This window comes from Takifugu rubripes, chromosome 1 (genome assembly GCF_901000725.2).
Source record: "Takifugu rubripes chromosome 1, fTakRub1.2, whole genome shotgun sequence".
Lineage (NCBI taxonomy): Eukaryota > Metazoa > Chordata > Actinopteri > Tetraodontiformes > Tetraodontidae > Takifugu > Takifugu rubripes.
The window spans coordinates 16,988,342-17,000,602 of NC_042285.1; the positions used below are offsets into that span (position 1 = coordinate 16,988,342).

At 45.8% G+C, this 12,261-nt stretch overlaps 2 protein-coding genes across 2 annotated transcripts; one reads left to right on the forward strand and one right to left on the reverse strand.

Annotated features, from left to right (window-relative positions):
* Positions 1-946: 946 nt before the first annotated feature.
* jam2b (junctional adhesion molecule 2b) lies at positions 947-6,494 on the reverse strand. Its single transcript, XM_011608239.2, has 10 exons — positions 6,339-6,494; positions 3,754-3,819; positions 3,275-3,385; positions 3,031-3,180; positions 2,736-2,917; positions 2,511-2,619; positions 2,330-2,437; positions 1,916-1,934; positions 1,789-1,837; positions 947-1,655 (listed from the first exon to the last, which is right to left on the reverse strand). The coding sequence occupies exons 1-10, from the start codon at positions 6,433-6,435 to the stop codon at positions 1,617-1,619; spliced, it is 930 nt and encodes a 309-aa protein (XP_011606541.2). The 5' UTR covers positions 6,436-6,494; the 3' UTR covers positions 947-1,616.
* Positions 6,495-9,013: 2,519 nt separating this feature from the next.
* On the forward strand, positions 9,014-10,836 carry LOC115251305 (lectin-like). The gene is made up of 7 exons (XM_029843064.1): positions 9,014-9,176; positions 9,401-9,533; positions 9,674-9,796; positions 9,914-10,002; positions 10,093-10,233; positions 10,308-10,413; positions 10,506-10,836. The coding sequence occupies exons 2-7, from the start codon at positions 9,497-9,499 to the stop codon at positions 10,571-10,573; spliced, it is 564 nt and encodes a 187-aa protein (XP_029698924.1). The 5' UTR covers positions 9,014-9,176; positions 9,401-9,496; the 3' UTR covers positions 10,574-10,836.
* Positions 10,837-12,261: the final 1,425 nt, after the last annotated feature.

The following is a 12,261-nucleotide window of genomic DNA, read 5'->3' on the forward strand; positions in this document are numbered from 1 at the left end:
CCCTCCACCACATCTGGGTGTTTGCATGTGTGTGTGTGCGTGTGTGTGTGTGCGTGTGTGTGTGTGTGTGTGTGTGTGTGTGTGTGTGTGTGTGTGTGTGTGTGTGTGTGTGTGTTTTGCTGCCTCCTGTCAGATTTAATCTCATGTCTTCACACATATGATCATTCTTAACAGCATTTTTTTTAATTATTCATGTGATGTGATGTGATGTGGTGCAATGACACGACTTACGGAAAGATGGTATAAAGAAGCTGGTGAACTGTAAAACCGGTACCAGAAGTGGATGTGTGTGTGATGGACCACACACACATCCTGTGAGTTTCTGTTGCCTGACGTCAGCCTTAAATCAAGCTACCAGGAAGATATTTAGGGTTTACAAGGAAAATGTGGTGAAGTATAGACTTGTATTATTAACTGGTATTTTCCCAAAACATGTTATTATCAAAAACATTTAGTGGTGGAAAAAAACCTAAGAAACCTCTTGTGCCTCAGATTTACTGATGAAACAATAGGCTCTGCATTAGCTAAGCCTGTGAAAGGGGCTGCAAAAACCCTAAATAACAGAAATAATACACAAATGCAGACATACTGGCCAAACCGGGGGTGTTCCCCGAATGCTCAGGGGGTTTAAGTAACAGCATAAATAAAAGCAATGGCTGCACTGGCACGTTTTTCAACGTTTTGCAACTTTTCCTCAATACACGCGCAGGAGCGCCATCTGGTGGTTAAATGACGAAGTGGCGAAATATAGCGGTCTGGAATAAATCTGAAAAAGTTCTTTTTAACACAATTTATAAAAAATTAAAGAGCCTCCTTCGTGCTTAGTGCACTTCATGCTGTGACAAAGAGGCTTTATTTTGCTGTTTGCCTGTGTTTTACCTGGACTAGGGCAGGAATAAAGACTATAACACTTGTCTACTCAGAAGGACTCAAAAGAGACATTTTATGGTTTAAGGATAAAAGTTGCTATATTTTTAATATTTCAGAGATGAACATAACACTACACACCACATATAAAAGTGCTCCTATAAACAAACCTTTGTGACATGTATCAACCCACCAACCAAACGTGCATTCGTCTTGTAACAGATTTCTTTTATTATCAACACATTAAATTGATCAAAACAGCATTAAAGATTAAAAATATTGCAGAGCACAGTTCAGTGTGTGCAGACACCTGTTCATTTGTCACTGAATTCACATTCTTCAAACTCATACAGCCAAATTCAAGCAAAGAAAAACATTATGGGCTCAGTGCACAAACATCTATGTTTATAAAATATGCAAAAATAACAAGAGAATATAGTCCAAGATACATACAAAACAACAAACAGCATCATATAAAGCCTAAAAATACTGTGTATAGTCGTCATAAACAGACACTTGCTCATAGATAACACTGAACTAGAAGAGTGGAAAAATATAATCTATATGAAACCCCGACTTTTCTCTTGTTTGAGTAGAAATTAATCATATTTCCAACCGTTGCTAAATAAAGGAGTGAAATCTTTCTGATATTTGTGGCTCCATCTGTCCCAGAAAACAGCAAAGCGGCGTCACGGCGCCACAGAAAACGCTGTCCCCCGTAGGTTGAGGTGGAAAAAAGCTTTTCCTCCTCAGATGATGAAGGAGTGAGTCTGTCTGTAGTGCTTCAGCTGCGGAGAGGAAAAGACGGAATCATCTCCTCTAATCAGGCGGGCTGGTGTGATCAGCCACCAATCAGCAGAGGTTTAATGGAAAACAAAACAGGAAACCAGCCACAGCAACAACCTTGATTTGAACACTCACGTTATGGATCGGAGGAGGAGGAGGAGGAACGGGGCCGAAGGACTTGGAGCTGAAAAGCAAAGCATGGAACATGAGGAGAGGCGGGGAATAACAGACAGAACAGCATACTGAGGGCTTCAAAGCTCACCTTTTGGTGTTCTTGTTTTCTGTTCAAAGAAACAACAAAGAAGAAGAGCATCACTCAGATTCTGGAGATTTGTTTCCATGAAAAAAAACTCTAAAAGTTCTCTAAAACACTCAAATGCCACATGTAAGAAGTAAAAATCTGAACATTCCCCCTCCTTCATCATCTAATCTGCATAAAAATATAACTCTGAGACTCAGATTTGCAATCGTTACACATTCCAGGTGCAATCTGCCCACTTTATTATGTAACAGTGGTTGTGTTTCATTCATTTTCAGGTTTAGTAGCAATAATAAATGTTTCCTGCTGTCTTGCCTATTATGGGTTTTAATTTAGCCTCCAAGCTTTTACCTCTGATTATTCTGTGATTATTATTCATTTCTTTATAATGTGTTTGAACATTGTCCCACTACTCACCCTTGCAGCAGCCTCTGCGTCGACAGACACAGACACAGACGCAGCAGATGAGGACAAGCGCCACAAAAACTGCAGCTCCCGATATCAGAATTGTCATATACAGTGGATCTAGAAGGACATGAAGGAGCAGGAATTGATTATTTATCAGTCAGTGGAAATGAGGCATTAATGATGCACTTACAGTCTAGGACTTGTAATTGTTGGGCTACACAGCTCTTGGGCGCCCCCACGCTGTTGGAGGACTCACAACGGTACATCCCTGAATCAGTTTTGGACACGCTGTTTAATTTCTGTTCCAAACAAAGATGAAGGGCTTCATTTTATTTTTTTTTTAAATCAACAATCGGTACAAATCTGTGTAAAGCCTTTTTCATTCTCCCAATAGTGCGTTTTAGTATTTTCTCACCAGCGTTCCTTTCCTCATGTCGATGACGTATGGAGTGTCTGCCGTAGCTGTCAGAGCCCTGTTGTCTTTGTACCAGCGATACGTTGCTGGAGGGACGCTGAGTTTGTCCTTACAGTGAAGCTCCAGCCCGGAGCCCACAAACACCGAGCTCGGCACATCACAGGACGGGACGTGGGGCGGCACTGAGGGGGCACAGAGGAAGAACTGATGAAGAAGAGGGAACTCAAGATCATATGTTATCATAAAGAAAGAAACACAGCTTAGGGACACAGCAGTAAACAGTTTCCCATCATACCCAGGACATTGAGGGTGACGGAGGCCTCGCCCAGGTTGACGTGGTCCTGGCTGGCTGTCACCTCGCAGCGATATTCCCCCGAGTCCTTCTGGGTAACAGCGTGTATGGTCAGCGTCGCTCCGTCTATCTTAGCCCGCCCAGCGTACGTACCTGCACGTCCACAGACAAATGCTCAGACGGACCGGGCTGACCACGTCCAAGTGGCCCAATGAAGCCCATCGGATGCACTTAGAACATCACTCACTATTGAATTTGTTGTTAAAGTACACAAAGGTCACGGCCTTCCCTGTCCTCTTCCACTCGATTCGTGGGTTCTGATCTTTCTCTGTCCTGAACTCACAGGAGAGCACAGCGTCTGGAACAGAAGGAAATTGACATTTCAATACAAAACCCTCAGATTACACTTTTTTACCTTCAAAGAAAAGTAACTAAAAGCTCTCATCCACTGTGTGCAGTGACCGTAAACCCGGGGTGCCCATATCCAGTCCTCGAGGGCCGCTGTTGAGCCGTTTATTCTGTCCTACCAGGCAGAAAAGCTCCCAGATGAAAGCAATGTCTACCTGGCTGGACAGAAATATGATGCATTTTCTGCTGTTTTCTGCTGTTACGGCCGAAAACCTGGGTCGTGTGTGGCCCCCGAAGGCTGGATAAACTGTTTCGGTTCCATGAGCTCATGATTGTATTGAAAGTGTGTTAAAGTGTGTGAGTGTAGCGCCCCCTCACCCGTGTGCTCGTGGACCTCCACTTTGGGTTTGCTGCTGCTCACTGTCACCGACAGGCAAGCAGGACCTGGAGGGGTGAAAGGTCAGTCGTGAAACTGAACCCTGTCAGTTGACAGGCTCATATCTTCTGTATGAAACATCATGATATAGATGAGGTGGGTGGGTCTCTCCACGTATGTCACTTATCCTTTAAATCTTTACTGTCTCAACCTTCATTTCCACAGATGTCACACATGTCTGCGAACGCACACACAATGCACAGAAAGAGAGGAAGAATGTGTGTGCATGCGTCCTTCTAGCCTGGTGGTACCAGGAACGAGGGTGTGCAGGAATGCAGGTGATGGATGACTGTCTGACAGGCTGTTTTATCCTGACCTGATAACCTCTTTTAGGTTCAGGGATCAGGCTCCATGTTTGCATGTGTGTGTGTGTGTGTGTGTGTGTGTGTGTGTGTGTGTGTGTGTGTGTGTGCGTGTGTGTGTGTGTGTGTGTGTGTGGAGACAGTATGCTTTTCTTTTGCAGACAAAGCAGCTCTTCACAGGAGTAACTTTATACTTCTCAGCTGGCACAAACACACACACACACACACACACGCAGAATCTCTCTCAATCACACACAAACACAGATGTCATCACCATACACTTGTTACAGGCTACACACTTGCTTTATGTCACTAACACCCCTTTTGAATTACGTCACAGTGTTCTTGCAGCGTTCTCAAATATCACTTTGACGTAATTGTCCTCAATACTGTTGGTTTAAAACGTCTAATGATATTCAGAGGACTTGAATGCGCCATTAAAATACTTTCTGAACTAATGGCATCAATCACACGTTTGTGTATCCGCTCTGAGGATTCGGCGTCACTCTGAGGACGTTTAGTCCTCCTCAGCAATAATCAACACAGATAAAAACACACACAGAAGATGAAATGAAGCTAAATGTTTGCTGTTGAAAATCCCCACAGCAACTTCAAGTGCATATCTCCAGATTGGAGGGGCCTTTTCCTCTCAGCCTAATAAACAACAAGGTCACTCAGGGGCCATCTTCAACCTAAAAGGCTGAGATCTCATGTGATGAGTTCCATCCGCCTGAAGATCTGGGCTTCAAACAGCAACACAAGCGTTCAGTGTAAACATCAGAGCCACAATCGTAGCCTCCCCACACCACACCAGGCACCCCTGCACCCCTGCACCCCCCCCACACCACACCAGGCACCCCTGCACCCCTGCACCCTCCCCACACCACACCAGGCTCTGATGCACCCCTGCACCCTCCCCACACCACACCAGGCTCTGCTGCACCCCTGCACCCCCCCCCCCCCACACCACACCAGGCTCTGCTGCACTCCTGCACCCTCCCCACACCAGGCACTGATGCACCCCTGCACCCCCCCCCCCCCTACACCACACCAGGCTCTGCTGCACCCCTGCACCCTCCCCACACCACACCAGGCACTGCTGCACCCCTGCACCCTCCCCACACCACACCAGGCACTGCTGCACCCCTGCACCCTCCCCACACCACACCAGGCACTGCTGCACCCCTGCACCCCCCCCCCCCCACACCACACCAGGATCTGCTGCACCCCTGCACCCTCCCCACACCACACCAGGATCTGCTGCACCCCTGCACCCTCCCCACACCACACCAGGCTCTGATGCACCCCTGCACCCTCCCCACACCACACCAGGCTCTGATGCACCCCTGCACCCTCCCCACACCACACCAGGCACTGCTGCACCCCTGCACCCCCCCCACACCACACCAGGCACTGATGCACCCCTGCACCCTCCCCACACCACACCAGGCTCTGATGCACCCCTGCACCCTCCCCACACCACACCAGGCACTGCTGCACCCCTGCACCCCCCCCACACCACACCAGGCACTGATGCACCCCTGCACCCTCCCCACACCACACCAGGCTCTGATGCACCCCTGCACCCCCCCCCACACCACACCAGGCACTGATGCACCCCTGCACCCTCCCCACACCACACCAGGCTCTGATGCACCCCTGCACCCTCCCCACACCACACCAGGCTCTGCTGCACCCTCCCCACACGTGTGTAGGTTAAACAAGCTTCACTCACTCAAACCACTCACCGATTGATTGATTTTGTACTTTAACATTTGTATTTTTTTGATTCAGGTGATGTCAGAATATTCAGCAAAAATGCTCTATCTTGTGTTTGGTATAGATTTTTATAACATCAGAAATATGTTGTGTTGAGCAGTCAGGTTTAATCAGTAGTAGTATCCCAAGTAAATTAGCAAAGATAACATGACTGTTCCTCAAGCTTATTTTAAAGTTTGAGGGGGCTGTTTATAGTATATATTGCATATTACCTGAGTAGATTAACTGCTATGAAAAATCCTTATTATCCTTTGTTTACCTTTAGTTATAACTAGATAGAGCAGTTTTTGTCTTTCAAAACCCTTGATTACAGTTTTTAAAAATGGCACAACATCGGCAGCACTGAACTCTTCAGTGAAAGAGTGTTTTTTTCAATCAAATCTAAGATGCAGTGGTAGAATTTCCGTTTCGAGCTGTTTCCCCCTCCACAAACGTGCTAAACTCACAGCAGAGAGCGGTGATGAGGAGCGCCAACATCTTCATGCTGTTCCCGGGGTCTGGCGTCCGTGCGGAGCTCCGTGCGTGTGTCAGCAGCGTCAGCATCAACTTTCCTTTGGCTCCAAAACTCTGCAGCTTCTCTGACCCTCTGCTGCTGCACGCCCGTGCGCGCTCCCGTTTCCCCGACAACTGACGGGGAGCGCGCGCAGGCCGCCCACCGCGAGCCGCCATGACTGTGGAGGTCACGCTGTCGAGATTGGTGCGGCTATTTCTCCCTCTTCTTCCCTCGGACTGTATTAAATCACTTTGCTGTCAGAAACAGAGTGAGGCTGGTTACGGTTTATTCAGGTTGCAGCAAGTTCAGCCTCAAATAACAATCAAAACTATCATTCAGGACCTTCTGCATGATGCAAAAGTCTCCCGAGGGTTTCTGGGGGGGCTCTTCACTGATTTAATGACCGTACAGTTGATTTATAGGAAAAGTTCTTTGTTCAATTCCAATGGTTGGATGTGCGTTACTGGTAATTCTGATTCCTATGAATCTAAAGCAATGATTACTGGAAATATAGTATAACATTAAATAGTATATTAGAATTGACAATAGGCTCACTTTCATCTTCGTTATATATAATATTTATTAATGCGTAAGGTCACCCAATAAGAGTTAAACTAATAAAGACAGGTCCATCATTGTTTGTATGTGTTTCTGGGATTTCAGTGAAATGTTCAGGAAATGATGTTGGACAGAGGAGAAGCTCATTGAATTTTGGATGTGTCGGATTCTGGAGGGACATAAGTTGAAAAACCTCCAGTATTCATGTCAGCATGTAAACAAAATGCAGAACCTACGAGGCTGAATCACATTTGTCTGCATGGTAATAAACATCATCTCTAGTTGCAGCTCCAGATGATTTTATTCCCCTTAAATCAGGTGTCTTTATTGCTTAAAGCAACATTCCAAACACAGTCATCCTTGGTGAGACGGACAGTTTTCTCACCCTTGAATAGTATAACTGAATGTTTGGGACCGTGTTGCTGTCCAGGATTTCATTTTCTGCTGCATCAGCCAATACATGTTTCACTCAGCAGACCTTTGCAGCCGCCACTTCTCCTGTTTTCACCTTTTCTTCTGCTCTGCAGGCAACTGCTGTGTGGATAACATGTTTATTATCAAATGAGTAAAAGCGTGGGCGCCTGTGCTCCTCTCTGAATGTTATCATGAGCATCTTACTGGTCACCATTTTCCCTACATGTCAGCGGAGAAGGTGCAGAGACGGGACAGCTGCTGGCTGAGCTACCGTGTCCTTGGCTATTGGGTTTCTCACCAGCACCCTCCACACACAGCAGCACATTGTCCCGCGTCCTCATTAATGTGCACACATGCTGATACATTTGTGGGCATATGCACAGACAAAGACACACGCGCACGCACACGTGTGCAGAAGCACAGGCCGGGAGAGACAAGCTGAGGGTAATATCTGCAGCAGCACCTGTTCACAAGCGGCCGGCAGCTGCCTCGCTGATGTCATGTGACACACAGTGACACTCGTGCACATAGATTCATGACGACAACTGCTGGCTTTACACAAACATGTTCGATATGATACTGGATGATAAAATATGATACGAGATGGTAGTGTCAAGTCATACAACCCAGTATTCGATGTTTTAATTAGCATGTGACCATATTGGCAATATTTTTTTGATGCAATTAAACAAGAGAGATTCCCCGACTGACAGCAGCCGTGTTGTGATGACGCTCCGGTCTGCAGATGGCTTGCAACTGAAAAAAGAGAAATGGAATGCAGCCATTTTAATGTCTTTTTTATTTTTTTTAAATCACTGCTCTGAAGGAAACATCTGCATATCAAATAAAGACTCTGGGCCCGTTAGCTCTCCTAGCTTTAGCATGCTGTGTTTGGCCGCACACATGAATGACAGAACGTGTGTGGCAGCCCCCCTGCAGCTGTCAGCAGTAACGTGAGCTCCCAGCTTCACATCACATCACAGCTGAGAGCAGCGTCGAGAAAAAATACGAGGAGGCTTGAGTTGAATCCCACATGAGCGACAAAGTCGTTCGGATTCATCTGAACTCGTGCTCACGTTTGTATTCATGGTTTAATTTGCAAAAGATTGCAGGTGAAGTTTCTGCATTTTATGACGTGTGGTGATATTATTCACTGGCATTATCAGTGGATTAGGGAGGAAAGCAGGTCAAAATCAGGTCATTTGACTAAGAGTCTAAAGGCTCTTTGTTTTATATGTCAGACATAATAAAGTTATTTCTCTGGAGCTTCAGCCGGTCACAGAATCAGGTGAATGAAATCTCAGACAAACAACAACAACACGTGAGGTAATAAATCCTGTCAATATTTACATGAAACACTGTAAAGCCACAGAAGCATGTGTGGAACCCTGATGACCCAAGAGTTTATAGAATCTGCTTCAATGTCAATGACATGAGTGTAATTTAAATTTTTTTATTAATATTTTATTCATTTTGATCAATTTCCACACAAGACTATGAGGATTATATGGTTTAAAGTTCAGCTTAGAAAGTTGGGGTTGGGGTTCTGCTGCAGTGGCCTGCTGATCTGAGGGGTGTGGGGGAGCGGAAAGGTCCCTCCCATTAAGGGCCCGGGCTCAAGATCAAGAAGAGCGGGCTCCACATTTTGTACGATATTGGTAAAATGGTTTTTAAATAATTAACTGAGATCAAAAGAATGATTTAATATAAGATGAACACTAACATGATGAAAGATTCTAGACAACCAGATGAAAGGATAAGATGATTTTATAGGAATAATGAAACAAGATCAAGAAGAATGAAGAATATAAAAGTAAAAGTAAGCTGGGATTTATATCTTAATAGAAAAAAAGGATATAATGATAGTTTATGTGTGTACCTGGTGTAGGTACACTAAGGGGGTTATTAGGGTTAGTCGGGGTTGATATCAGACTGGCTGCTCTCTGCTCACGTGTTAATTTGTAAGTTTAAGAGGCCAAGAGGACTCAAAGCAGTCACGTGTACTTTTCATACGATAAGATAACAAGTAACAGTTATTAACAGGAGGAGTTTTAGTTGTTAATCCGACAACCAAACACATTTAAACGCCAGCTGCAGCCACTGGAGCCACATTTTCTACTCTGGAATAAACTGGCCAAGATGAAGACCTTGACATTGCTCGCTCTGAGTCTTGCAGGTAGATTTCAACAGTTCAGTCTTTGTTCAAATGCTTGGTTGCTCTGAAAAATTGCTTTTGGAAGAAAAAAATATTTGAACTAAAGTGAATAATATGCACACATCTGAATGGGTAATTTCGGTTTGCATTTCTCGTCACAGTGGCTCTGGGAATGTCGCCAGGTAAAGATGAGGTCCCCGGGCCAATGGTAGAAGACGGCCCTCCTGCCGAGGGCCCCGTGGAGGAGGCTGATCCAGCGCCGGAGGACCAGCAGGAAATCCAGAGTACGGTGGCTCTAGAAGCCAGAAATATCATCTTTAACTGCTTCTGTGTTGGATTGAAGCGTGGAAAAGATTCTTCTTTCTGACATAAATAGAATGTGTTGTAATTCCGCCTTTCAGCCAAAGGGGGGCACCACTGTCCTGGTTTTTCCCATGATGGCAGGTGTTACCGGTTCTTCAGAGCGCCAAAGACGGCCCGCAATGCTGAGGTTCGGACAGAACCCCTCAGCGATAGAGCACCAAATGTTTCCAAAGTGATGTGCACGCTCTCACGCTACTGTTACTGAACTCCACCGTAGGTATTCTGCCAAAAACTCTCTGCTGGCGGTCACCTGGCTTCCATCACAAGCCAGCACCTGCACAGAGAGGTGATGCGCCTGATTCTGCGCGCCAACGGGGCCCCGACGCACGTCTGGGTGGGAGGACTCCGATATTTGACGGTGTGTTGGTTTGGCCGCGCCACCATTTCACCAGTGTGCGTGTGACAGTAGTGAGTGACTCCTCCGTCTTTCAGACCGGCCGCTTTGTCTGGCTGGATGGTTCCTCCTGGATCTACGCTGACTGGCGCCCAGGGAAGCCCAGACCCACGTCAAATGTCGACAACTGTGTGGAACTGCTCGGTAGGGCTGACGTCACCCGGTTTTCTGATGTTTTAAACAGGGGTGTTGCACATTTCTCCTCTTTCAATGCTGTCTTCCTTTTATACTTTCAGCAAATGGAAAGTTTAACGACCTAAGGTGTAGTGAAACCGAGGCCTTCATCTGCTCCCACCCAGAATAACTGACGTCACGCTCCTGACAGGAGCTTATGCTCATTTTGCACTATATTCAAATATGTTTTTGTCTATTTTTTTAACTCAACTTTGTCAAATGGAATAGACTCTGTAAAGAAAAATAGATTTTTCTGCTGTTATAAGGCCCGATTGTTGTTGTTGTTGATGATGATGATGATGATGATGATGACTGGATGCCTGCACTATGAGGCGTTAACAAAGCTTAATGTGCCTGTTAAACTCATTAAATAAATGTTTTGTTTTATTTGAATTATTTGTGTCTGTGTTATTTATGAACTGATTGTGGGATGATCTTCATCCTGGCTGAGTGATGCAGAAGGAAGCAGGACGTAGTAGCAATCCACACACACACGGATGCACGTGTACATGAGCACAGTGCTGGATCTGCTCCTGCCTCTGGTAACTTCCAGTCTAAATAACTTCATTTAGTTTGTCCACTATTGCAACAATGTCTAAAGCTAGAAGACAGAAGACAACAGTGCCACATGTGTGTCAGCCTGTGAGTATTAAGCAGTAAAGAATAAAATCGGTCAATAACAAGGGGCTCTTCTCTTTAACACGTTCTCTACCTGACTTTACTCATGGATTTACACAGTTTTTAGGCCACCTAGAAACTTCAAAGTTATTAATAGTTTGTTTCTGTTCCCTCAGACTGACTTATACTTTTACTTATACTTTTATACAATCTATTTTTGAATTCAATAAAATCCAGAAGAATGCTTGACCTTGGACTTTGACCTGCGCAGTCTGTCGGTCTCTTTCGTCCTCATTGAGTTTTTCATGCCAAACTGGTTAGACTGGGCTGGGAGCCATGACTGCTGCTGCCTTTTAAGGCCTGCTTTACAAGGCTTTCACATTTCTTGCTTTTGAATTTGTTTTTTATTCCCTTTTGAGACCCATTTTGACATTTTTCAGAATATCTGTGACATCACAAAGCCTGAAATCCCCCTGCAGGAGCCAACCCCGGGCCTCTCGTGTCATGTGGCCCCCAGGCTTTAGTGCTGATAATCCAGAGAATGGAGACTGGATTTTCTGCCACCAGCCGGGGCCAAACGCAGATGAGCGTCTATGGGGAAACAATGGCAGGCCAAGCAGCTCATTATGTGGGGCTAAACCGCTGCTTCCCTCTGCCCCCGTATGCAGCAGGCTCACCCGGCTCCACCCAGAACTCTCTCCGGTGATTATGACCGCTCTCATCCACGTCTCAGATATCACGCTGGGTGTTTCTCCTGCCCATTTGGATTTATATCATCACCTCCCCCATGACAATTACAGGAGCTTAACACCTGCTAACTGATGCATTCACTCACTTGTGCAGCATGCACAGCTACTTTAAAGCCTCCCTTTGCTCACATGTTGCTGGGTGTGACTCATTTTCCACTAGCATGCGCGACTGCTCTGACCTTTTAATGTGAACGCGAGGATTAGCCGGCCTGAGGCGATGACTGGCAGCTCTTTATCCTCCTGGTTTAATTAATGTTGCTCGTATGTACAGTCAACACACATCCGCACCGAACATTACAACGTGTCAGGTTTCGCCACATTGGGCTGTCGTGGGAGGAAAACATCGCCCCCTCACCAGAGAAATGGGCTTTAGTTGGATTTAAGAAGTGACTGGTTGAGCGCAGAGCTCCAGTTTGTCTTACTGGAGGAATTCTTTGCAACATCTTCGCTC

Coding starts and splice junctions, on each gene's coding strand:
- jam2b (XM_011608239.2), bottom strand. CDS start 6,435: ATGCTGACGCTGCTGACACACGCACGGAGCTCCGCACGGACGCCAGAC. Junction 2,918..3,030: donor CGTCACCCTCAATGTCCTGG/GTATGATGGGAA, acceptor GTGCCCCCTCAG/TGCCGCCCCACGTCCCGTCC. Junction 2,620..2,735: donor ACATGAGGAAAGGAACGCTG/GTGAGAAAATAC, acceptor TGTTTGGAACAG/AAATTAAACAGCGTGTCCAA.
- LOC115251305 (XM_029843064.1), top strand. CDS start 9,497: ATGAAGACCTTGACATTGCTCGCTCTGAGTCTTGCAG. Junction 9,534..9,673: donor GCTCGCTCTGAGTCTTGCAG/GTAGATTTCAAC, acceptor TTCTCGTCACAG/TGGCTCTGGGAATGTCGCCA. Junction 9,797..9,913: donor GGACCAGCAGGAAATCCAGA/GTACGGTGGCTC, acceptor TCCGCCTTTCAG/CCAAAGGGGGGCACCACTGT.